General features: G+C 35.0%; 4 protein-coding genes across 4 annotated transcripts in view; 2 read left to right on the top strand and 2 right to left on the bottom strand.

Moving 5' to 3' along the window:
* The window catches only part of LOC144842620 (ATP-binding cassette sub-family C member 5-like), a 79605-nt gene extending 77524 nt beyond the window's left edge, over nt 1–2081 (bottom strand). Inside the window, exon 1 of the mRNA XM_078699079.1 lies at nt 1976–2081. Within this exon, the coding sequence (XP_078555205.1) occupies nt 1976–1993 (18 nt within the window). The 5' untranslated portion in view covers nt 1994–2081. The remainder of the gene's footprint in view (nt 1–1975) is intronic.
* The window catches only part of LOC144842685 (beta carbonic anhydrase 1-like), a 307431-nt gene that overhangs the window by 106057 nt on the left and 175466 nt on the right, over nt 1–25908 (top strand). The window lies entirely within an intron of this gene.
* LOC144843392 (uncharacterized) lies at nt 6325–6897 on the bottom strand. The gene has a single exon (XM_078700177.1). The coding sequence runs from the start codon at nt 6895–6897 to the stop codon at nt 6325–6327; it is 573 nt and encodes a 190-aa protein (XP_078556303.1).
* Nucleotides 22625–25906, top strand: LOC144843391 (uncharacterized). The gene has a single exon (XM_078700176.1). It carries the CDS (start codon nt 22625–22627, stop codon nt 25904–25906), a length of 3282 nt encoding a protein of 1093 aa, XP_078556302.1.

Genomic DNA, 25908 nt, shown 5'->3' with positions numbered 1-25908 from the left:
CGGAGGTAGCAATTTCGGAAGGAAATTATCTCAGCAACAACATATTAACATGTAGAAGAAATTTGAATACGTGAAATATTGATGCGCGCTCTTTTAAATGTAATGCATTATGACGCAAAAGATGAAAATACGACTTTTTTTATTTAACTGGCCATCTGATGACGTCACAACATCCGATTGACAAAATTTTCACATGATTTTGTATCTACAATCCTAAAGCTTCCAGAAAACGTTTTAAACGTGATTATCACCTTTTATTCTTACGAGCTATAGCAGATTAAAATTTACTGTAAAGATAAAATTAATGCCACATGTAATTAAAATTTTTAGGCATGATGACGTCATAAAAATTAAAATATTTTTAACTCATGCGAAAGATAGTTGATTGACCTAGACAATATTAAAATCGGGGTGAAAATGGAAAACGGATAAGTGGAGATGCGACCTATTAAATGTGATCAGCTATGACGAAAGATACAAAAATCCTAAATTTCATATTCGCGTGGCCATACGGTGACGTCACAATGTCCGGTTAGCCATATTAATGCATGATCTGATATCTACAACTCATCAACTTCCAGAAGATGTAATAAAAATAATTTTTACCGTTTAGTTTAGAAACTACGATTGTTTAAAAAAAGGCATAATTTTGACGAATTTTTTAAGTTTTTCATCAAAATTAAGCGCGCAAATTATCATATTCTACATGCTCGTATGACGTAATTTGAAGTCGAAATTGTTTAAAAGTTGGTAAAATTACTAGAAAAGGCTGGAAAAACATAAATCACATGAAAAAATGATGTTTTTAACGCTACATGCGCACGCCGCGCGTAAAAATTTGCGCGCGTGTGGGAATTTTTGACATGCTCAAAATGACATGAAACGCGTAGAAAGTTGATTAGAAATTGATTTTTCGCCTATTGAAATTTTAAACGCGCGTGCGCGCATAACTTTGTGTGAAACATGCCATTTTTAGTGCACAAAAAGTTAGCGCACGATATAAATTAGACTTTTGCTAAGTTTCAAAAAATTTAAATTGTTATATGCTTTTCGATTTATGTTAAATACGCGAAATTCATAAAAACGCGCGTAAGTCACGTTGCGCAACTCTAACGTCTTTCAAAAATAGGAGGTTGACAAAGTTATGTAATGTTATGTTTACCCATTTTAGAGATACGTTCTGCACAAATAGTGAGGGAGAAAGACTGAAGAATAATGCAAAAAAAAAAAGACACAGGACAGTTACAAGGAGTTATCCGCTGAATGCGGATAACTAATCTGACTTGTAGATTCCAAAATATAAGGCCTAAAAAATATCACCAAAAATGACGTAACCATGTTGCCCCCCTCAGGCGGCAGTTGTATGAACTAGGCCTACACCATTTTTCGGTAAAATAATTACATAAAATCACCGTTTTTTTAGGAAAATATTTTGTGTATTAAAATTGTAAAATTCAATAAAATATGATACTAAAAGATAGTAAATAAAAAATAATAATTATTTAACCTCATTCGAAGAATATCAATACTCTATTGTCTTGGAGACAACGTGATTTTACGTGGTAGGCCTATACGCGAGAAAAATATTATGGAGTGCATGGCATTTTTACCTTGAATTGAAAGATTAAAAACAATTAAATTATTAAATATGACTACTTTCCATTGCTGTGTTGTTATGGCGGTTCAAACCAACAAAATTGTAGTATGTAATTATATATTATTTATTTTCATGACACAATATAAAGACCATGAACTTATACTAGGACACCAGCCACTCTAATCACTACGCGAAATGTCGTAAAAGACGCACTGGGCGTTTCATAGAAATTACCGGCAGCTCAACTTGTCGGCGGCCCAACCGGTCATATGCCTTTAGTAGGACCCAGGCCTAGCCTAGGTCTAGCGGCGACTTAACTAGCATCCTAGCTAGGAAGAGGCCATGTAGACTACTAGTATAGAGTAGGGCCTAACTAACCTCAGAATTAGGCTTCATAAGTACTACTTTGGATGAAGGAAAGTAACAAATAAATTCTTTAAATTGATGACTTTACAGGAACAACGAAATATCGTGTCTCTCACACTGCTCGTCGCATAGGCCTACTCCTCCTATTAAGGTTAAGCTAATCCTATGGACTAACAATCTTTGGTGGTGGTTGTTACCATGTTGAACGCAAGTGATCTGATGAAGCGGAAGAAAGTTTTCATTTCTATGGCGCGCCAAAAGGGCCAAAAACGCTGTGTGGAATAATAATAAACTAGAAAGCCACTCCGAGAGTGCATACTTCCGCCTACTGTAAAATTCTCCTACATAAGATTTCTCCGGTTAAAAAAAAATATATATATATATATTTGTGTGTGTCTTAATGCTGTTTGTGATTTAGGCTAATTTCACTACAAGCATGTGTATGCGAGTTTGGTGTAACAAGCCTTTCAATTAACAATAGCTTCAGTTAAGCAACAACAACGCGAAAATCAAACGAGTGAATTTGAAAAGAAATATGTTTTTTAAACTACTCGCATCAAAAAATGTGCACATTAAATCAAACTATGTTTTAAAATTACAAATCACAAATTATAACTCTTGCCTCTTGTACAAAAAGTTTTTTTGGACAAGTAGTTCTCGAGAAAATGCAATTTCAGTTTACTTGTTACTTTAAGACTGCTCGCCGGCTTTTGAAAATTATGTCCTATCTTTTAACACTAGCAGGTCTGAAAAGTATACTAAAAAGTGGTCCAGAATTGGGACCATGGTCCCAAAATTTAATGGAATGGTCCTTGACCACATATCTATCTGTATATTCATTTTGGTAAAGATCTTGTAATTACTTTTTGAGTAATCCTGCTAACAAACAAACAAACAAACTAGCCTTCGCGCATAGCGCGATACTTGGCCAAATCAAAATTGGCCTCCTGACATTGACCCAATTTTCACCAAAAAAGTGTGTGTCTTATGCTGTGTGATTTAGGCTAATTTCACTACAATGTGTATACGAGTTTGGTGTAAAGGTTATGTTCAACTAACAATAGCTTCAGTCGACTAACAATAGAACAGCAACGCGACAAACACACGGGTGAATTTGAAAAAAAACTATTCGCATCAAAAAACGTGCACATTAAATCGAATTATGTTTTAAAATTACAAATCACAAATTATAACTCTTGCCTCTTGTACAAAAATTAAGTTTTTTGGACAAGTAGTTCTCGAGAAAATGCAATTTTAGTTTACTTGTTACTTTAAGACTGCTCACCGGCTTTTGATAATTCTGTCCTATCTATTAACACTAGCAGGTCTGAAAATAATTCTAAAAAGTGGTCCAGAATTGGGACCGTGGTCCGGATTTTAACCAAAATTGGGCAGTGTCGTCCTTGCACCAGGGGACATGTATGGTATTAACTTGGAGTCATTCGAATCAAAATTGTGAGCGCTAGAGATGACAAACAAACAAACACACACACACACAAACCCCACCGATCAACATACTTGGCCAATTTTCAATTTGCCCAAGTAACAAACACACGCTACCGATTACATATACCTCCTTGGCGGATATTGAATCATCTATATTATAAGTGACAGAGTTTGTACGTTTGTTACTTGGCCAAATTGAAAATTATAGTATGTTGATTGGTGCGGTTTGTCTGTCTGTTTGTTTGTCATCACTCTAGTGTAATATAATGATATACTTTTATAATTGAGAAATTAACCTTTGTATCAGAATTCAACTAAGTTCACAAACTTGCCCCAGAAAGTCCAGAGGAGAGTTTGTCCAGATGTTTCAAAAGTACATTTAGTCCATTTAGCTCATAATTAAATCCCAAAAGTAAACAGTTTATTTGACCTCTCTAACCGTTCCCATCGTAAAACAATTAGATATTGACAGTTTTAAGCAAAGATTCGACAGGGCCAATTCATCATTGTAACCTCCCCAGATAAGATCAATCACTCCTACTTAAACACCCCTGGATCAACTTAGGACCAATCATAAGCTCCATAAACGACGTATTGACATATGCAAATGAACTGAGCCAATATACCCCCAACAAGTTTCAGAAGAGCCCAGACACACCTTACAGCCACTTCATGGAGCACACACCTTACAGACACTTCTTGGAGCACACACCTCACATCTCACCAACAGCATCACCTAATCCTCTGTTCCTTATCTTTCCTTATAGTTGTATATTATACTGTTATTGTATCAAGTATTATTGAATAAACAATATATGTGTTACGACAGTCAAGCGAGTAAGAGTCTTCATTACAAGTCAGAAACCTCATAACACTATATTACACTAGCGCTCACAATTTTGATTCGAATGACTCCAAATTACTACCATACATGTCGCCTGGTGCAAGGACAACACTGTTCAATTTGGGTGAAAATCCGGACCACGGTCCTAATTTTGGACCACTTTTTAGAATTATTTTCAGACCTGCTAGTGTTAAAAGAGGACAGAATTTTCAAAAGCCGGTGAGCAGTCTTAAATTAACAAGAAACTTAAATTCCATTTTCTCGAGAACTACTTGTCCAAAAAACTTCCTTTTTGTACAAGAGGCAAGAGTTATGTTATGTCTAGCTATGGTGCCAGTAGGCAAGATGATACATTTGTTATCAGTACATTTCTTCCTGTATTATCAGTTGGTTTACAAATACCACCTGTACCTATACCAATTTGTATGAGTCATATAGATAGTAGAATATTATGAATAAAAGAGTTGTTAAAAAGTAGTCGAAATACAATACATTACAATACATTTACTACTACTGTACAAAGGTACTGGGGTATATAACAAGTTACAATTTGTGATTTGTAATTTTAAAACTTAATTAGATTTAATATACAGATTTTTTGATGCGAGTAGTTTAAAAAACCTATTTCTTTTCAAATTCACCCATGTGTTTTTCGCGTTGCTGTTCTATTGTTAGTCGACTGAAGCTATTGTTAGTTGAAAGGCTGCTTACATAACCTTTACACCAAACTCGCATACACATGATTGTAGTGAAATTAACCTAAATCACACAGCATTTAGACACACTTTTGGTGAAATCGGGTCAAGGTCAGGAGGTCAATTAGATTTGACCAAGTATCGCGCTATGCGCGAGGGCTAGTTTGTTTGTTTGTTCGTTATACAAATGTTTGTTATTGCACATAACCTTAATTTGGGTATCAAAATTACCGGAATTGTACCGGGAAAGTTCTAAGCTACATTTGAACATCATCCGCCATCTAAGAGCCAAAATGTGGTCAAAATGACCCACTTTCGATGTTTTTTCGTTATACAAATTTCTTTTTCTGCACATAACCTTAATATGGGGTATCAAAATGACCGCAATTGTACCGGTGTTTGAGAGGATGGTGGGGATTTCTGCTTGGGCTAGGGGTAGTAGGCTATCAAATTGACCAGAATTATTGTAGTAGGACACTATTAAAGTATTTTAATTATCTCTGGGAAGGGGATGGGAGTTTGGGGTGGGGTCGAAGGCCTTTCGACATGACTGAAACTGTACTGGGAGAGTTTTTGAAGCTAAAGTTGAATTGAAATTTGTTCTCTTTTGTGGTGTAATCTACCACATTTGAAAACTGCCACTGAGGGATTATGGGTTGGGAGTGATGGCTAACATAATTTGTACTGGAAACGTCTTGAACACATCACCCAGTATCTGGGGTGTTTTGAGCGGGAGAAAGAGGGGCGGAAATACTGGCATAATGAAGTATAACATGATTGGAATTGTACTAGGAAAAGTTACTACATTTTAACTGTCCAGGGGAAAGCTAAAGTTGAATTGATTTTTTTTCTCTTTTGTGGTGTAATCTACCACATTTTCGTTCATCATACTTATAACAAATACATATTAACATATAATTAACTCTCTTTTTTTTTCCATTATTTTCTTGAATTTAGAATACTCAAGGTTATAGTAAATAAAAGTAACAATACATATAATAAACAGTATTTATATAGCGCCTAATGGATCACTGACCCCTCTAGGTGCTTTACATTAGACCTTAACTAATGGTAATAAACTATCCCCCGCCGGACACCATTCCGGTATTTCTTAGTCGAGGTTTCGGGGATGGAGACAATCAATAATGTGAAAAAAAAATGTAATTAAGCTTAACTATGCTTAACTAAGGTAAAACTATCCCCCGCCGGACACCATCCCGGTATTTCTGAGTCAAGGTTTCGGGGCCAGAATTAAGAATAGAGAGTAAATGAAGCATGCAGAACTTAAGCTAGGGTTAAACTATCCCCCGCCGGACACCATCCCGGTATTTCTGAGTCAAGGTTTCGGGGAAGGAATAAATGAATGAATGAATAAGTTAATTAATACCGGATGAGAACAGATGGGCTTTCAGTCGTGATTTAAAAATACTGACTGAAGGAGCAAGTCTCACAAAGAGTGGAAGTTTGTTCCATAATGAAGGTGCTATTGCTGCAAAAGACCTTCTACCATAAGCAGTGGATGATTTTGGTAATGTTAGAAGAAATTGATCACCAGACCTTAAAGAGCGCGACGGGATGTATTCAGAAATGAGCTCGCGAATATAATCAGGGGCAAGCCCATGTAACGCTTTGTAAGTGATCAGCGAGATTTTAAACGTTATTCTCTTACACACTGGCAGCCAGTGAAGCTCTTTCAACACCGGTGTAATACTGTGCCGCTTTTTAGTCAAAGTGATCATCCTTGCAGCAGTGTTTTGAACTAGCTGGAGTTTTGCAATCTCATAGTCAGGTAAGCCACATAAAAGACTGTTACAACAGTCAAGACGCGAGCTAACAAACGCGTGAATGAGCTTTTTAGCAGATGCTCTATCAAGGTACTTGCGAACTTGACCGATTTTCCTGAGCGCAAAGTTAGCTGACTTGCAGATGTTATTAATGTGTCCCGACATACTTAGCTTGTTGTCGATTGTAATGCCAAGATTGCGTGCAGAAGGAACCGTTAGAACGAACTCCGAGCCAACCTGAATTTGGTCAATTTGGTTATTGGTCCGCAAAAACCGGGAGGTGATGTGAAGACCTCTGTTTTGCTGCTATTAAGTTTGAGTTTATTGACTACCATCTATTTCTTGACTTCTTGGATGCAAGATTCAAGTTGTGAAATAGCACTATCTGTTTGCAAAGGATTAAACATCATATACAGTTGTGTGTCATCCGCGTACACCATCAGCTCAACTCCATCATAAGAACTAACAATATCTTCTAATGGCGATGTATAAAGCGTGAAACACAGAGGCCCAGTACAGACCCCTGTGGAACACCATCCAGTAGCGGAGACGGATTCGATGTTGACTCTTTAATAGCAACGGATTGAGTGCGGTTGAGCATGTATGATTGAAACCACTTGAGAACTGTGCCATCGACTCCATACCGATTTGATAGTCTCTGCAGTAATATTTTGTGATTTATGGTATCAAATGCTGCAGTTAGATCAAGTAACACTAGTACTGCTTCACTGTGTACATCAACAGCGCGAAGTAAATCATTAATGACACGAATCAGAGAGGTTTCAGTAGAATGGTGTTTACGATAGGATGATTGTCTCTTGCCGTGCAGGTCATTTGTTACAAGATGTTTAGTTAACTGAGCGGCAACACATCTCTCAAGTATTTTTGAAATGAAAAATAGATTATAGATTGGACGGTAATTCTTCAATATTTCTGGGTCTAAAGAGAGTTTCTTAATAAGTGGTGTTAAACGTGCAGCCTTGAAGATATCAGGAACTGTTCCACATGATAGTGATCTGTTGACAATGTCACATATGGTGGGAATGAGTTCATCGAGACATTCCTTCAAAAGCTTTGATGGTATAGGATCTAGAGGACAAGTAGATGATTTGGAAGCTATTATTATCTTGCGTAGATCCTCGTGAGACACAGTAGCAAAAGTATTGAAAGAGTACTGTACATCAGCCTTTTTATCATGTACACTACCGACACTGTAAGGGTCATTCTCGAGTTCAATTTTAACTTTATGAATCTTATCACGAAAGAATTCAGAAAATTGACAAGCCATATCCTCTGAAGACTCATGTAGAGGAAGAATCTGCTTATGATTTGCTGAAGTGAGATTGTCAATCAGGTTAAATAGCTTGCCTTGCTCACACTTTGATACTTCGACTTTTCAAGTAACTGTTTGTATGTGTTGCATTCGCTGTGGTACAGTTGTTTATGTACCTCTAAACCAGATGAAGCCCATTTCCTTTCACAGCGGCGTTTGACTCTCTTTTGTTTACGCAGGTTCTCATTATACCAGGGAGCGTGAGGTCTCATTATTATGGACCTGGTAACTATTGGGGCATGCAAATTCAAAAGATGAAAAAGGACGTTGTTGTATTGAGATACAAGTGTGTTAATTCCTGCAGCAGGGTTCGTAATCAACTCAGATTTCACAATGTCACTCTTAAAAGACTTAATATCAATTTGGCGCAATTTACGGAAACTAATTCGATGCCTAGTGGAATCCGGGCGTGATATACTCAAATGACACACAGTTGAATAATGATCAGAAGGCTGATCAGTATGGATGCTAATATCAGTTATAAGTTCATCTGTATCTCTGCAGATTAACAAGTCAAGTGTGTGACCACTCTTGTGAGTGGGTCCGGTAACGTGCTGAGTGAAACCAGAAATGGATAGAAGGTTCTTCATAGTAATCGCATCACTGTTTTGCACGTCGTCCATGTGTAGATTAAAATCCCCTGCCAATAGAACACGACCAGGAACATTATTGATCAACTCAAGAAGAGTCGAGAAGTCTGAAAAGAACATCTTAGTTGTTATCTTGTTGTTTCTTGAGTAAGGTGGTCTATAAATAATGTACAGCCTACAAGAGGACGACTTTGCAGTGATGGTGATATCTATATATTCAAATGATTTAAATATCGGTCCACTATTAGCAGTAGCTAAGAAGCCTTTTCGCAAGATCACACATACCCCTCCACCTGTTGAGTGATTTCTGGATCGGTGAAGAAGTTCAAAGTCAGGAAGAGTATTTTTAATATCAGCTATAGCACGGTTGGAACGATCATCATTTGTCAGCCATGATTCGGTTATAGCAAAGATATCTAATTTCTTAGTAATTGTATTGTATCACAGACAGAAGCAGTCTTAGGTTTTATAGACCTGGCATTCCATGCAGCAAAGTTGACGGGTTGTATACGTGAATTGTTACGAGGTTGCAACTGTATCTTCACTAGATTGCTATTATCACAATGTTTGTTATCAACTACAGGTATCGACACCTGTAATGATTTGTTTACAAGTCTCCTTTTGGCTCTCATACCCCTTCGAGTACGCTTACCTCTGTACAATCCCAGTGAACAAACATGATGAAATAAGGCAAGGGGTAATCCTGGTTTGGCACAAATATTGAAGGCCAATAATGCTTGCCTAGAGTATGACATATTTCAATTCACAAATATCAGGTAGCCATATGCAAATTAGTTTTTTTATAATGATGTTTACAATACAGTGTAGTATATACATCAGTATATCTAAAATGGCTATATAAAATATCTCATCAGGAGGTGGGAACACCATGAATGATTAATAAAAGTATCTTATATATTGTAAATATATGAATGTACATAAAAAACTAGCACCATTTGCATTGCAGATTCTTGTTGTCACTTTTGTTGTGTAACATAAACTGAATATATTCAAACTTAATTCATGCAATATAATTATGCTACATTGTATGGTAAAATAAATATAATAAAACACATGTAAATCAAACCTACGGCAGTCATATCAACTACATTAGATTTAAAGACCACCCATGGATTTTGACAAAACGGTTTTTTAATTCATTATATATTTTTATTTTATAAATAGTATAGGTAGCGATGGTATATAATCGGTTTTTTGTATAATTTCCACTGCCAAGAATGAGCTCTTTAAAAGAGCTTTTACTACCATCAATATTCTAAAAATTGTTATCTATATTTCCCCATAAATTCTTGTTACCTGGACATTCAAAGAACATGTGTTTTTCATCGTCTAATGCATCACAATTATTGCATTTACTAGTACTCTTAATATTCCACATATATAATCGACTATTGGTAGGAATAGTTCGATTCAACAATTTATAATTAAATTGTGCATATTTTTTGTTTTTTCATTTAATACTTTTTGCTTTCAAACTTCTGGCCATTTTATTGTATTTTTAAAAACATTCTCCCATTTACGTATACATTGAGGAGGAATAAAAATGCTGTTGACAAGGTATAAATATGCATCTTTTGTAGTGGTTTCTAAAATTGTATCGATTACGTCACATTTTGTAACCATATTATTTACCTGTTTATTGTTTTTCCTAATTACATTTATCCACATTTTTGGAATTGCCTCAACAAGTGTAGTGTATTCACTAGTCCAATTTCTTCTTATACCCAAATTATTCTTTATTTCACTTGGGTTTAATAAATGATTAAAGGAAACAACGTGTTTCACTTTGTAAACCCTGATGAAACCCAATTTTTATAAAATAAAGCCTTGTTATTTATTTTAACATTCTTATTTCCCCATAAATATTGTTCAACGATCTGTTCATAATTACTGATAGTTTCAACGTCAACATTGTTAAAATCGACGCAACTCTCAATAACTTAAATAAAATAATGGCATACCTTGAAAGATCTTCTGATTAGTGAGATTTATGCATGACATAGGCCTACTGAATAAAATATTCTCATTACCTATTCTATTGATGTAATGCAAAGGCAACAATTTCCACCTTACATGTTTTCTCGATAGGAGATTTCTCGCCCATTTAATTTTAAGTGCTTTTACTTGTAGTGAGAAATCAGGCATGCCAATGCCTTCTTCTAACGGTTTACCAATTAATGTTTTTCTTTTTATTTTTTCTTCTGTTCCATTCCATAAGAATTTATATGACAATTTATTTACTTTCTCGATAACATGGTTAGGTTAGGGACATCTATAATTGAAGCATTGTATATCAATTTTGACAATGCGAGACTTTTTTAAATTGTCACCTTACCATAATATGTTAGATCTCTCATTTTCCAAGTATTCAGTAGTCTTTCAAAGTTTATCATTTTAGTATCCCAGTTTAACTCTTTGCACAATCACAACGCGTGACGAACGTCCCCAGGAAAGCGACGCATGCGCAGTGTAACTGAAATTAACTAACTAACGGCAAACAAGGTAAAATCACGAACTTTCTTTGGTAAAATAAAAGGCAATTGAAAATACACTGCGGCGGAATTATTAGTTATTTTAGGAGACGATCTTGTTATTTTCATAGTATATATGTGGGGTCGATACTTCAAATTTGGTTAGAAGCATGAAATTTGGTATGGCAACTCGTATAAAAAATTCCCAACTTTCAAGATTTGAGGCCATTTAAAATTTGACCTTTGACCTCAGATAATGTCCGATTCCTCAGAACTCGTAAACCACATCCTAGAAACACGAAATGGCGAATTATGCAGAAGTACTACTTTCTATTCATGTTTAATAGACATTTAACTCAATACTATAGGAGTTATCTTAAATTATTAGTTCTGAACCTATTGGGCGAACCTTCTAAATGGAAAAAGATGCATTAATATGATATTTACTGTGTTGACCTTAGTATTTATGTAAAAAAGGAAATCATTCCTTTTTATTATTATGCTGTTTGTATCTTAAATTTAAAAATAACTGTAATCTAACCCTCTCACAAAGATTTACTTAAAAGGCAAATGCAGTCGCAGCTAAAAAAATCTAAAGGCCGTGCTCGATTTAGAAAATAACAAACCAATGCCATAGGCCTATATCATTTCCAAAGGTGCCACCCTGTTGAACCCACAAATGTAAAAACGCCTACAAATGTGAAAACGACCACAAATGTGAAAACGTATCACCCACAAATGTGAAAACGTATCACCCACAAATGTGAAAACGACCACAAATGTGAAAAGGCATCACCCACAAATGTGAAAACAACCACAAATGTGAAAACGCATCACCCACAAATGTAATAAACAGCGCACACAAATGTGAAAACAACCATCGCCCACAAATGTGATAACGCCCATAAATGTAAAACAAAGAGAGACTTTTTCGCCCACAAAAGTAAAAAAGAAATCAAATAAAATTCTAAGACTATCGGGCCCAAAGCGTGACACGATCGGGCCCAGACAATCGGGCCCAACAAACAAGACGATCGGGCACGTTTTATTTTGGTCACAATTAAACCAACTTTTGGAATTTTTTTTATGGCGCGCGTCAGTCTAGCTATGCATTTTTGTATCATATCTGTAGTGTTTTTTAAATCGATTGGGTTATTTTCGTGATCTTTTTTATATTAGGTATGCCTACAGTAGATTATTTATTTTTTTAGACGATGAGTATTTATTAATTTACCGTACAACCAAAAATACTTACAGTATACAGTTTTTTTTGTAGCAGTGTAAACAACCAAGTATTGAGTTCCATTTAATGTAGAAAAAAAAGATTTACAAAATGTAGTTTGGTTGATACCATTATTTTAAAAAGGGGTTTTTTTTTTAAATATTTTTTTTATAAAAGTAAACCTCATAAACGTATACATATAACTTCCAAAGTGGTGTTTTTATATCAATGAGGTTTTGTAATTTGATAGTCAATAGGTTTTTAAACAATAATCACGAAAAAAAAACTGGGGTAAATTACGTACATAGGTTTTGTGTTGCCAGGAAAATACGGAAAATACAAAAAAATATCAACAAACAAAACACATGAAACAAAATTTAAATATGGCTAATCCAATAATAAAATATATATTTGGCTTGTCATAATGCTACTAGAGTCATACGAATAGTTTAGATAAAATACGAGAATGTGTTGCCAGGTTTATTTTAATTAATTGCCAGAAAAACAGTATTTTGCATTGAAATATTTAGTTGAACTTTGAAATAATTGCGTCCAGGTTTTTATAAATGTTTACATCTATTTTGTGTAAAGAGATACAGAAAGACGTCCCAAAAAATCTGACCTTGTAAATAGGTAATTTGAGGTCAAAAGGGGTCACAATGCAAAAACAGGACTGGTCCTCACTTTCCTACAACTATTAATGTTTTATCAAAATTTACAAGATAGTTTCATTTTTACCTATAGTGTTACCTTAGCAACCATTTCTATGTGTAACTAAGGAAAGTAAAAAAAAGGCGTTTTTATGAATACAAATTCAAAAAGAATTGATTGCATTTGTAATTTTTCTCAATTTTATTTCTAAGCATTCTAATAATCTTAGTGATGACAAACTTGACCTTGTAAAATCAAACATTTTTAGGTCAAATGAAGTCAACATTTTACCATAGTAAAATAAGGGTTTTTTCATAAATACAAAACATTTTTTCTATATAGTTTTACATTTCTACTTTTTCCCAAATTTACTTTAAATACTGAATCCTAATAATCTCAGAAATAAAGCAAATATATAAAGAAATACAATAAACATGGACCTCTAATTCATAGGTCCATACAATAAGTATCACATTTTTCGGGTGGTCGCTTACGGGAGGTAATTTACCATACAAAAAATCTAATTTTTAGCAAAAAAGGTGGCCGCAGCCGCTTACGGGAGGTGGCCGCTTACGGTAGGTACCAAATGCACTACCGTAATTAGATAGGAAGAACAAACAGGCTTTTCAAAGTGCGTCCGTTAAGGGAGGTGGCCGCTTACGGGAGGTGGCCGCTGTAAATAAAATATAGGGTTTTATGAACAAAAATAATCACAGAAGAAAATCCTTACGAAATGACCTTGTGAAATGGTAATTTGAAAATGCAAATAAGGCATGCCTGCTAATAATCTACAAATTTAAATGTGTATAAGATAAGTATAAAAAATCTAAAGATTATCTCAATTTTAGTTACCATAGTAACTGTTGCTATGCATAACTAAGGGAAATTAAATAATTATCAGATAATTATTAATTAATAATTACTACTGAATCCAACAATCACAGTAAAAAAAATATATAATTTAAAACCAATATTTTATGTGATATTTTACATGCTGACCTTAAATGAAATTTCACATCAGGACTTTAATATTTGTTATGTAGTATTAACATACCTAAGTATATCATTGACTTTTGATTGGTTCAATTTTGGGGAGGGGAAGGTGGTGGATCCTATCTTTTACATTGCAATTTTTAACTTGGGGTGAGTGGGGGCTTGGAGGAAGGTGGTGGGGTGGGATGGAGGAGTTTGAATCTGTTGCAAAGATTAAAATTCACAACGAACTGATAATTTATTAAAATTTCCAGAGGATATAACCTATAAAATGACATTAAAACTGGGAATTACAGAATCTATAATTAAAAATATTGTTTTTCTTCTCACAACACAACTAGAATTATATAAAACATTAAGAATTGTTCTGACCAATGGGTTTAAAATCAGATAATCAAAGAAAATAAAATGTTTTTACTAATATACCATGTTTTTTTTATAATAAAAACGCATATGTTCTGGCAACACTGCTTGTAGATTTTTAAATTACCCAGTATTTTATTTTAGAAATCACTACTATTAGAACTACCTATTTGTAATAAATCTGCTTAAAAAATACGTACACCATTTTGGGCGTTATGGTGAAGTAAAGTTTAGTTGTTTTCAACAATTAAAAAAAAATGAAAAACACCCATTTTTAAATAAATGGTATCTCCCAAAGTATGAAATCAAAAATATATTTAAAAAAATATGAAACAGGTACACAATGCATTGTTATTATGCATACACTAATTATTTTTTATAATTAAATGAACAAAACAAAAATATCGTTCATCAAAGTACTACAAATATCCATTTTAAAAAAACCTTAAAAAAGGACAACATTTGTCAAAAACACAAATTTGGCCGTTGTCATGGAAATATGTGTGAAATAAAAAATACTTCATATTTGATTTCTATGTGAAATCCATTTTTTTTAGTCTGCCACTATTTTTTATATTTCTTCTCTTCTTTTAATTTCTGATTTTTTCAGTTCAGTTTTTACAATGATTTTCAAAGAGCACATATTCACAAACATCTTGCAACCTGTAAAATAAATTGAAAACAAACATTATAAGTAACAAATATTGATCAGAACCAGGGAGTCTAATTAACAACTCCCTGCCAGAACCATACAACCGCAAAAGCGTATCAGCGACGCTCCATACCGAATACCAGAGGTTGATTTTTATCGGAACCAAAATAAAACGCTGGCCACGACAAGAACCAAGTTACGACACTACTCACAAGCATGTAATTGTAAAGGAGTATACTCAAGAAGAAGCTTTTCGTAGAGTAAACCAAGTAAGTGCTGTAGTAGTACAGGAGTATTTTGAAATGCATCTTTTAAAAAGGACCTCAGATTGGTTTCAGTTGAAATCGATTGTTGCAAGATGTCGACGGTTTCTCCAATGGAAAAACCCAAAACTTTCTACTACTCAAGAATTACAAGAAGCAGAACTTTCACTGTTCTTTCAAGTCAAAGAGTATGGAAAGATAAAGAATTGAACAACTGGACTATTATAAAATTGAACCCTAAGTTTGATCAGAGAGTAGAAGGTAGATTACGAAAACTAAACATTCAAGAGTGCCAAAAGCAACCAGTTCTTCTGCGAAGAGGATCACCAATAACAGACACATTTGCGAGACACATTCATTTTTCTGTGAATCATCAAGGTTACAGAGTTGCTTATGCTTTCAAGAAAGCAGTTTATAATAACAATAATATTTATTTGGAACAACACCTTTAAACAGTGGCACACATGCGTAGATGGTGCGTCCATACCAATTACAAAATTTAATACAAAAACAATGGAAAATAAAAACTGAAACTAAAATAAAACATGTTTGAGATAACGACATAAAATTTGACTCGACGCTATTACAAAACTTATTTTCAAACTAAAACTACACTAATACAACTACTAATTTTGCAACAGCAATGGAAAAGAAAACACTTCAAAGTTGTAATACAGTTGTATTTCTTAGTTTCCAAGCACGGCTTGTGTACATTTTACAATAACTGTCAAACACAGCATAAATGTCGTGAGAGTTATTTTTATGAAATAACGTGCGACATATTGAACCTTAATAGATAGGTCACCAGAAATAAAATTAACCCAAGTATCTACACAATTTATTGCAATAAGATTACATTGAAGTGTTTGTAATTCTTCAATTCTAATGCAATGTAACTTACTACAAATAAACAGGAAATGTTTAACATCTTCTTAACCTGACCCACAAACCTTACACTTATCATTTAGATTATCAATGTTCCGCTTATTTGTAATTTTTCCAAGTGGTAAAGTGTTTGAACGAAGTTTAAATTTTAAACTTGAACCATAAAAATCTGTTTTATCCAATAGGTAAGGTTCTAGGCCATGTGGCTCTTTTATCAAAGAGTAATCAAGAAAAGATGATTTTGTTACTACTTCTTGTTTCCAAAAAGTAGAATACGATTGTTAAATTGTATTTTCAAATGGCTTTACCCAGTTTATATCAATATCAGTACCTGTACATAGGCCTATATCATTAAGAATGGCATTGAAATCGAACTTAATATAATAACAAGTTAATTAATAAATTGGTACCTTGAATTAAAATTCTTAAGTCTAATAATTGTATTTAATAAAAGTTTTGGCCAACGATTAATTTCCATACACATAACATTTCTTTTATATTTTGCTTTAAAAATATCCTGAGTTACTTTAATTGGTTGCCAACCTAGATTGCCATAAAGTGTCTCTTTTGCAGTGCTTCTACTCGCTTTAAGAATTGTTCGCGCCATTTGTAATTGAAGAGACTCAATCATTTGTATGTCTTTAGTATTTGTATTAACACATACAGCACAAGCATAGTTAATAGTCGGAAGGCCGATACTTCTCCAAAGGGTATCTCCATATACAACACGATCAAAATTGTTGAGTCTATCTATAATATATTTAATTTACGCAATGATCCTATTACCCTTTTTAATAACTTGATTGATGTGGAAATTGTCTTTTAGATTTCTAGAAATGTATACACCAAGATACTGTTTCAACTTCAGATATAAAAGTATCCCCCAATTTCCAAAGTTTTTCGCTATTCAAATTCTGGCCTATCATCAAAACATTTGACTTTTCACTATTAAAATTAAATTTCCATTTTTAGCAAATAAGGATACTAAATCTAACATTTTATTGAGTTCTTTTTCGCTATCTGCTAAAAGTATGATATCGTCGGCCCAAAAAAGGCTACCCATGCAGATATCGTGTATGCGCACACCTAACGCGTGTTCTCGTAATAATTTAGGGAGTTCGTTCATTATTATGCAAAACAGGGTTGGGGAAAGGACACACCCTATATCAAAAGACTGTGTTTCAATGTCACCAAATCTTACTTGCCCCTTAACATTGTCATACAAGCTACTTATAATATTCTATAATCTACCACGAATTCCTATATTCCATATTGCCATTAGCAATCCATCTCTCCATACGCTATCAAATGCTTTTTTTATGTCAAGGAATGCTAAGTAAGTCGGGTGTGTAGAAAGCGATGACCTCGAATTGGACGACCCTAGACTTGCCCCAAGTCTGTATTTTTTGTCTTTTTTTTTTATTTATTTGTTTTTATTTCGACCGCGATTTTTGTCTGAAAATACACGTAATACACGTATGAAACGCCATATGTGCAAAAATATTTATATTTTTACAAAACTCCGTCTGGAGCCCAGACTAGGACGACCCCAACGACCCGGGCGACCTCGAATTGGACGACCTAGAATTTGACAACCCATAACACGAAACTGACGACCCCTATAGCCTAGCCTAGGCCTAAGTGTGGTATAACATCCCGAAGCCGAACATAGCCAGGCGCCACATAGCCAAAGATCTTTAAACCATACCTTATATAATACTCGCAAGCAAGCAATTGATTGAAAAAATACAGAAATATCGCCATTTGATACTGAATGTGTCGACACGAACAAACGAACAGATATGGAACGCCAAGAGTGCATCATTAAAACTGTAAACAAAGATGGTATTTCGACAAACATATTAAAAATAAATTAAAAAGAAATAAATATTATACATTACATGGTTAAACCATGGACGTATAATTACATCTCGTCTTCTTATAACGAACACTAATAGGCCTATAGTTGCCTTCAGCAAGTCGGCAACTAGCAATGTTTTTAAGAGTGAAAATGTGGTCTTCACATCTGCGGTGGGGTCTAAACCCTCCCTGAACTTCTGAAAGGGTATTGTTTTCTTCTAAGAAGTCAGAAACTGTGTAATGTACAACTCTATTGAATATTTTATAAACGCAAGATGTTAAAGATATTCCTTTAAAGTTGTTTAGGTCCCTTCTATCACCCTTTTTATATATTGGTACAAAAATGCTACTATTCCATTCCGACGGTACTTTTTCAAGACTCAAAATTTTTTTGAATAGTGATAAAATGAATCTATTTAAAATTGTCCCACCGTTTTTTAGTAATTCATTAGATATATTGCCAGAACCGGCAGATTTGTTGTTTTTTGATTGGTAGATAGCAGATTTCACTATATATAATGTGAGTTTAATGTCAACGATTGATTTAGTGCTATCCTCAACATTTTGCCTCAACATATTGCGGGTGGAACAAAGTTATTCAAGGATATTTTGTCGTACAAGAAGATGAGTGCTGTTTAAGGCCAACTCAGACAGCGTCGGACGACGAGACGTCTTGTCTGGACTTGACTTGTCCGTGCTGTCTGAGTTGAATCCAGACGAGAGATAGCATCGGGGGTAGTTTTAGGTTGTCGTGAGCATATTAAACATGTTTAATTTTCACACCCGACGGGACGACGCGTTTGCTGGGTAATGACCAATCACAAGCGATTAAATTATGACGGCAGGTCAAGAGGGGAAAAGCTTTTATCGAAGAGCGCGAAGATTATTTCCATCATCAGTGGTGGTAGTGCACGTGAAGAAGATTTATGGTCAGAAGAGGCCGAGTCTTGCCTTATTTTGACATTTGGAGGAATGAAATTGATACGACACTACCTCCAAAGAGTATAGCAATCGACAGCTTAGGCAAAAAAAGTAGAAGAATTTCCTTTAATATGGTCAAATACAAAATTTGGCAAAATTCTGCCATAAAAAAGGAAGACTTTTTTTCAGTAGTTAGGTAGTTTAACCTAATGTAATAACATGTATGGTGACTCCCTAGAAGGTGAAAAAAGATGGTGGATATACGGTGGATAATTTTTGCTATATGATAAATAGAAATTTTGCATCCCGGAGAAGATGGTTGGGTGCGCAAGGTTACGGTAAAGACTGTGGTGTCAGTGGATTGAAAACTGTTACTCTGAAAGAAAGGCCGATATAGTCAGGGTCCTCGTGTATTTCCGTAGGATTTTAATGCCCAAAGTGAGATTTCACTTGATTTAACTTTATTATGGTTCTAGAATACCAAAAATGCTAGGTAACAAATTTTCACGACCCCGTTGGTAACAGCCCCAAGTTTAAAATGGCGACCAAATGGCCATATCTCCATAACCCTTTGGTCTATTGACAAGATATTGGTATCTAAATACTCGGAATAAATATATTTATATTCGTTGTAATAGAACATTTTTACTAAATGTAACCGGAAATGCTATTTTTCTGCACTATTGACCCTTGACCTTGACTCGCACTGTATCTTAAAAACGGCTGATTATAGAAATTTTAAAATAGTCTCAAATTGCTCAGACCATACATATTTATATTTATTGTAATGCAACATTTTGTTAGAAAATGACCGGAAGTAAAGTTATTCTCTTTGACCTAATAAACATGAACTTTATGTATAAGCATTTATCTATTTTTTTTTTTTTTTTTATAGTTCAAGATTCAAGAAATTTTATTTGTCCATAAAAATGGAAATTCACTTTGCTTGGTAGATTAAAACAACAATATTGCAACAATTTAAAACGTGCAGTATTATAACAGATTAAAAATACAAGATAAAAAGTTAATAGTTATTTGAGCATGTATTGGCAATTGTTTGTGGTAGGGATTAAAAAATGAGTTTATACATATTATTATAATTGGAATATTTAATTTTTAATTCACATATTTAGTTTTTTTTTTTTTTTTTTTTTTTTATCTTTTGTGGTAAACGACCACCTTTATTCAACAATTACAGAATCTCATATATATATTTACATTATTTCCTGCATATTTTTTTGTTATGTTATCTATTACAAAATATATTGCATGTTTAATGAAAAAAGTTGTTTAGTTATGAAACGTTTGTTAACTTATTTATCATAATTGTGTATCTTTCAGTTTATATATTTGTATTTGATTTGCCCTTTAGGGAAATGCTTAACAAGTGGTGTAGTATACCAGGCCACTGTCACAAGAAATGGCACTAACAAAATTGAAACATATGTTGGACTGACAGAAAATACATTTAAGTGTAGATACAATGGGCATACAAGCTCATTCTGTAATGAAAAGTATAAAAATAGTACAGCGCTTAGCTAACATGTTTGGAAACTAAAGATGACAACATTAAATATAATATTAAATGGCGAGTATTAGCCAAATGTAAGCCTTATTCCAATTGGCATATATCACTATCAGCTAATTTCCATAGTTTTAATTTTTTCCTACATGCTATAATTCTGTGTAACAATTTAAAGTTGAATTGAGCGACTTTTACAATATGTTTGGTATTTAAAACTTTATTACACCATATTGCGTGCCAATTTAAATCGACACCAAATTCCTGTTCCCATTTCACTTGTGATCTTGGGATAGAGACTTTACTATTAATAAGATATCTATAAAACGTAGATGATTTATTTTGTTTATAAAATGTAAGCATGTCAAAGGTTTTATCTATTTCATTTTCAACATTCGGTGTTTTAACAATTGTTTTCCATTGATGCGGTATGGCATTGATAACAGCAAAGTATTCAATCAACCCGTTTTCTTTGTTACATAGCATTGGAATCAACCTTTGATATGTTATTAGTTCATTATCAACAATTAAATCATTTATTGTTTTGATACCAGAATTTAACCAGGAGCAGAAGTACATTGATTTGCCATCTAGTGTTACATACTTGTTTTCCCATAATTGTTGAGATTTAATTTCGTTTACAGTGTGTGGTTCTGTAGTAAATATGTTATTTAGAATCACAACAGCTTTTAATAATTGTTGATAGAACACTGGCATATCTTTTAAAATTGTATGATTTTCAGTATTAATTTTACTAATCTTAAGTGTACATTCTATTGGGTACATATAATGTCTAGGGATAAATTTCCATTTCCCTGGATCTGGGCTTAGCAAACGCTTGACCCAGCTCAGTTTTAGAGACTTTACTAATGCATTAAAATCAACCATGTTGAGACCTCCGTCTTCGTTTTTATTAATAAGTGTTGTTCTTTTAATTTTTTCTCTATTTCCGCTCCATAAAAAATTATAAATTTCCTTTTCAACAATAGGAAAGATATATGTTGGTACATTTATTACACTAGCATTGTAAATGAGCTTAGATATAGCTAGAGTTTTAATTATTATTATTTTTCCAAAGAAAGATAAGTGTCTTGTTTTCCATAGCTGTATATACATACATATTTAGTTTTTATAAATTTTATAAATAGTATATACTTTTATAGTATAAGTAAGCACATTTATCTATGTAAACAACTTTGGACAATAGTAACAATTACAGCAGAAATTCATTGCACTGTATTCATTTCCTCCCATCCACTTCACTAAAATGACGTAGCTAAATTGATTCTTCCTGAACTTTTTCTGAAATGTTAATTGCTATACTTTCTACATTTTTCCTGATAAGAAACTGGAGCTTCAATATTGGATTAAAACATCTTTAATTACATCAATTACCATGCATTTATTGTGTCAGCATCCTCGTTGCCATTAAGACAGTCAATACGTGAGAGTGGTTGATTCTTCAACTTTTGTACCTTAAATGTTTGTTCTTCTTGAAACATTTTCATATAAGGAGGTTTCTCATACATTGAACTGCTGCCAACCATACATTATTACGTGGTTAGACGTTCCCTGGTTTTTCTTCTTAGATGTTTCGAGATGCAATCTTTCAATGCTAACATTGACTGCCAATGAGTCATATCGGCAAGCCCAGTAACCAATTTAAGGAGTGAGATTGTTAAAAGTGAAGAAGAGATTGTTGATTGTTTCGGATTTCGAACTTTGACGTTGGTGGCGTAAATATTTGTTTTGGTTGTATACAGAATTGTCAGCAAGATATCACGCTTACTATCTAGTAGTAGATACTGTATTTCTCTTATTTCTGACAGTGATACGTGGGAGTACTACGTACGTTATATAACCTTTAAGTTGTGTTAATGTTCTAGACTTTAGATATTAAAATTATTTGTTAGGCTATTTAGTTAAGAGTTTCGATCTTCTAATTGGCCATAAGCCTGACTAGCCCTCGTGTAGTAGTTTGACTGTATGTATCTGCTACGCTGTATTTTGGGGCTGTGCTGCCTTGTGCGTGTTTTCATTGAGTTTATTTGTGTTTCAGACTTTACCAAAGAATAAAGAACGGTTAAAGCAACTACCACGAGTTTGTGTATCATTGTCCGGATTAGTAAAGTGTATTCCCTTATAATGGAGGAAAATACGTTCATCGACCTCAGCTTCGAAGAGCTCGAGGTCAAACACCGTTCGTTTAAAGGTCATCTAACGAGGGCAAGGGACCGATTTACCCGTGTTCTCGACCGAGACGAACCGGAACTGGTTAAAGTGGCATTCGACCATATACAAAAGAAAATTCGAAAGATAACCGACTTACTTGATGCTATGGACGTTGTCAAACCACCTGATGAGACTGACACTACTACACGTCTACATGCAGAACTAATGTCAGCAGCTGATGACGTGGAGCAAAAATATCAAGAGTACAGAAGGGTTTCAAGGAATGAGCAAACCGCTCATTCTTCCCAGGGTGAGCCAACTGCAGCAGGAAAGGATGAAGAGATGATAAAATTAATTAAAGCTCAGTCTGAAATGGTGGCAAAGCTTACTATAAAATTGAACGGAAACGGCTCAGACAACAAACGGCCTTCGATTAAAACACCAGGACTCCCAGCCCCTCGGTGGGATGGATCTCCAAGAAACTTCCATTCTTGGCATGTACGAATTGACCAATACTTCGAATCTGCTGGTATTAAAGGTGACCAAGAAAAATTGATGGTTTTGCTCAATGGTAATGCGTTACCCAAATCTATTCAAGATCATATTGCTGATTGCTGCTCGGTTGAAGGTGATAATGGAGCTTGGGCTCGTCTGAAGGAAAAGGTCCCGACTTCAGCTATTGTTCGTGATGTTATTCTGACACTTCAGATGATGAAGCCAATGAAGTCAGCAACAGCAAAGGAAATGCGACCTGTTTTAAATGGACTCACGGACTTTGCAAGACGAATGCGTGAACTTGGAAAAGAATTAGAGCTCTCATCGTCAGTAGTTGTTGAACTAGCGAGTCAGAAAGTCGATGCTGAATTAAGTTTCGAATATATGCGGCAGATAAAGCAAGATGAGCCGACAATACCAAGTTTGATCTCATTCTTACGAAGTGAAACGGAAGCAAGGGAACGCCGAGAGCAACCTCATATGTTTGGCGATCAAAATGCATCTACTCATCACATTACAGGACAAATTAGTACACTTGAAAATACTACCCAATTTCCACCGAAATCTAATTTTAAAGGTGCTGAAACTAGCACGGATGATTGTCCTTTCTGCACTGACCACTCACGTCACTTGATTATAAAGTGCCCTATCTTTAACTCAAAATCTAATGAAGAGAGACGGTTAATGATAATGGAAGCTAGAAGATGTTTCCTATGTTTTCGTACAAACCACAGTGCGCTCAGATGCCCCAGACATGACAAAAAACGCTGCTCTGTGTGTCAGCTATTTCACCACCGACTGATTGCTTGCCCACCCAATCGCACTTTGAGAATTAACAACACAGGCGGTTTCAGTCAAAGTCAAATGTCACCTAAAACACAGGCGGGAGCAAGCACAAATCTACGGCCAATTGTACGCCACGAAACCCAAGTAGGAACTAACTTAGGTCAGAATCCATTCATATATTTGCCAGCATCAACTAACCAAACTGTTTCAAACATGAATTTAGATCAAACGTCAATAAATTCACCTCAGATAACTCAGGCGGGAGCAAACCCAAGTCTAAGTCAGACTGTTGCAGGACCAAGTCAAAATCCATTCGTGTCTTTGCCTCCATCAACAAACCAGACAATTTCGAAAATGAATTCGACGAGGTATGCCGATCGTCGTCGCTACTCACCGACTACATATGTTGAGGTAGAAGACAACGAGGGCAATTGGCAGAAAGCTGTTGCGTTCTTTGATAGTGGTGCTGATACCACTCTGGTCAAGTGCTCCACCGCTGAAAGGCTGGGCTTAAACGGACAGCCCTTTGTATTTACTTATGGTGTGGCCGGAGGAGGCATCGTACAAGAAAACAGTGCAAGGTATCAACTTCGAGTCAGACCACTACGGAAACTGAAAGCATACGACTTGGTTGCAATTAGTGTACAAAAGCCTGCCCATGATAGCCCATCTGTTGGCGAAGATATCTTTGACGAACACCCTCACTTAACGGTAGTTAAAGAACATTTGCCTGCGGAGGAAGCCGAGATTGACTTACTCATTGGATACGACTATCAAAGTCTTACTACACCACTGAAAACAATACGTTCATTAACTGATCCTGATACATCACCAACTGCGGCAAAAAGTGCTCTAGGTTGGACAATCATCGGACAAACCATTCCAAAGCCAACTTCCAATGTCATCTTCCACATCACAAACGTAAATTTCATGGATGACTCCCAGCTTTTATATACATCCGATGTCATCGGAGTTAAACCAACAACCTTGTGTACATGTACAGATAAGGAAATTGCTGAATCTCAGTTTATCAAACATTGTAGAAAAAATCTCCAAATAAATGAGAAGGGCCGTATTACCGTGGAAATGCCATGGAAGGATGGATTTCCTGAATCTCTAGACTGTAATAGAGTACAAGCCGTGACGAGGATGATTTCACATGAGGCTAGGTTGCTAAAAAACAAGCAAATCAATAAATACAATGATGAAATTCAAGCTCTCCTTGACAATGGATTTACGCGCGAGCTCACGCCAAGTGAAGACAGAAATGAAGGATGGTACCTTCAACACCATGCTGTCCATCAGCAACACAAGACGACAAAGATTCGGATTGTATGGAATTCCGCTGCGAAGTTTAACGGACTGTGTCTCAATGACGGATTCCACAAAGGGCCAGATTTCCTAAACTCACTTGTGACATGCTTTCTACACTGGCGGAAGTACGGAATTGCCGTAGCTGGAGACGTTCGGAAGATGTTTAACCAGATTGCATTATCAGTGCGTGATCAAAAGTTTCATCGTTTTGTCTGGCGATTTGGTGATACCTCAAAGGAGATTAGGTATTTTCAGTGGTTGCGTTTACCGTTTGGGGACAAACCAGCACCGGACATTTCTATGATGGCCGTTCGTTTACTTGCTGAGGCTAACACCGGTTCAGATCCTATAGGGGCTCTTAGGATCAAAGATCGTATGTACATGGATGATATAACCGACTCATTTACAAAACCGAATGATGCAGTTGAGGCAGTTGAGCAGGTTACTCGTATTCTAAGAAAGGGATCTTTTGAAATAAAAGTGTGGCATTCTAACCATCCGATGGTAGACCAGTGCCCTGAAGAGAAACACACACGTGTTCTAGGCCATTTGTGGAATAAGCTAGATGACACTGTAACGATTCAACGTTCGATGAAGAACAGACTACACTTACCAAAAGAAAAGTTTCCAGTCTTGTTGCCAGGTTATGGGATCCATTAGGA

This window comes from Antedon bifida, chromosome 5 (assembly GCF_963402885.1).
Source record: "Antedon bifida chromosome 5, ecAntBifi1.1, whole genome shotgun sequence".
Lineage (NCBI taxonomy): Eukaryota > Metazoa > Echinodermata > Crinoidea > Comatulida > Antedonidae > Antedon > Antedon bifida.
Note: the sequence above shows the minus strand (reverse complement) of the source record. Positions and strands in the feature narration are given on the sequence as shown.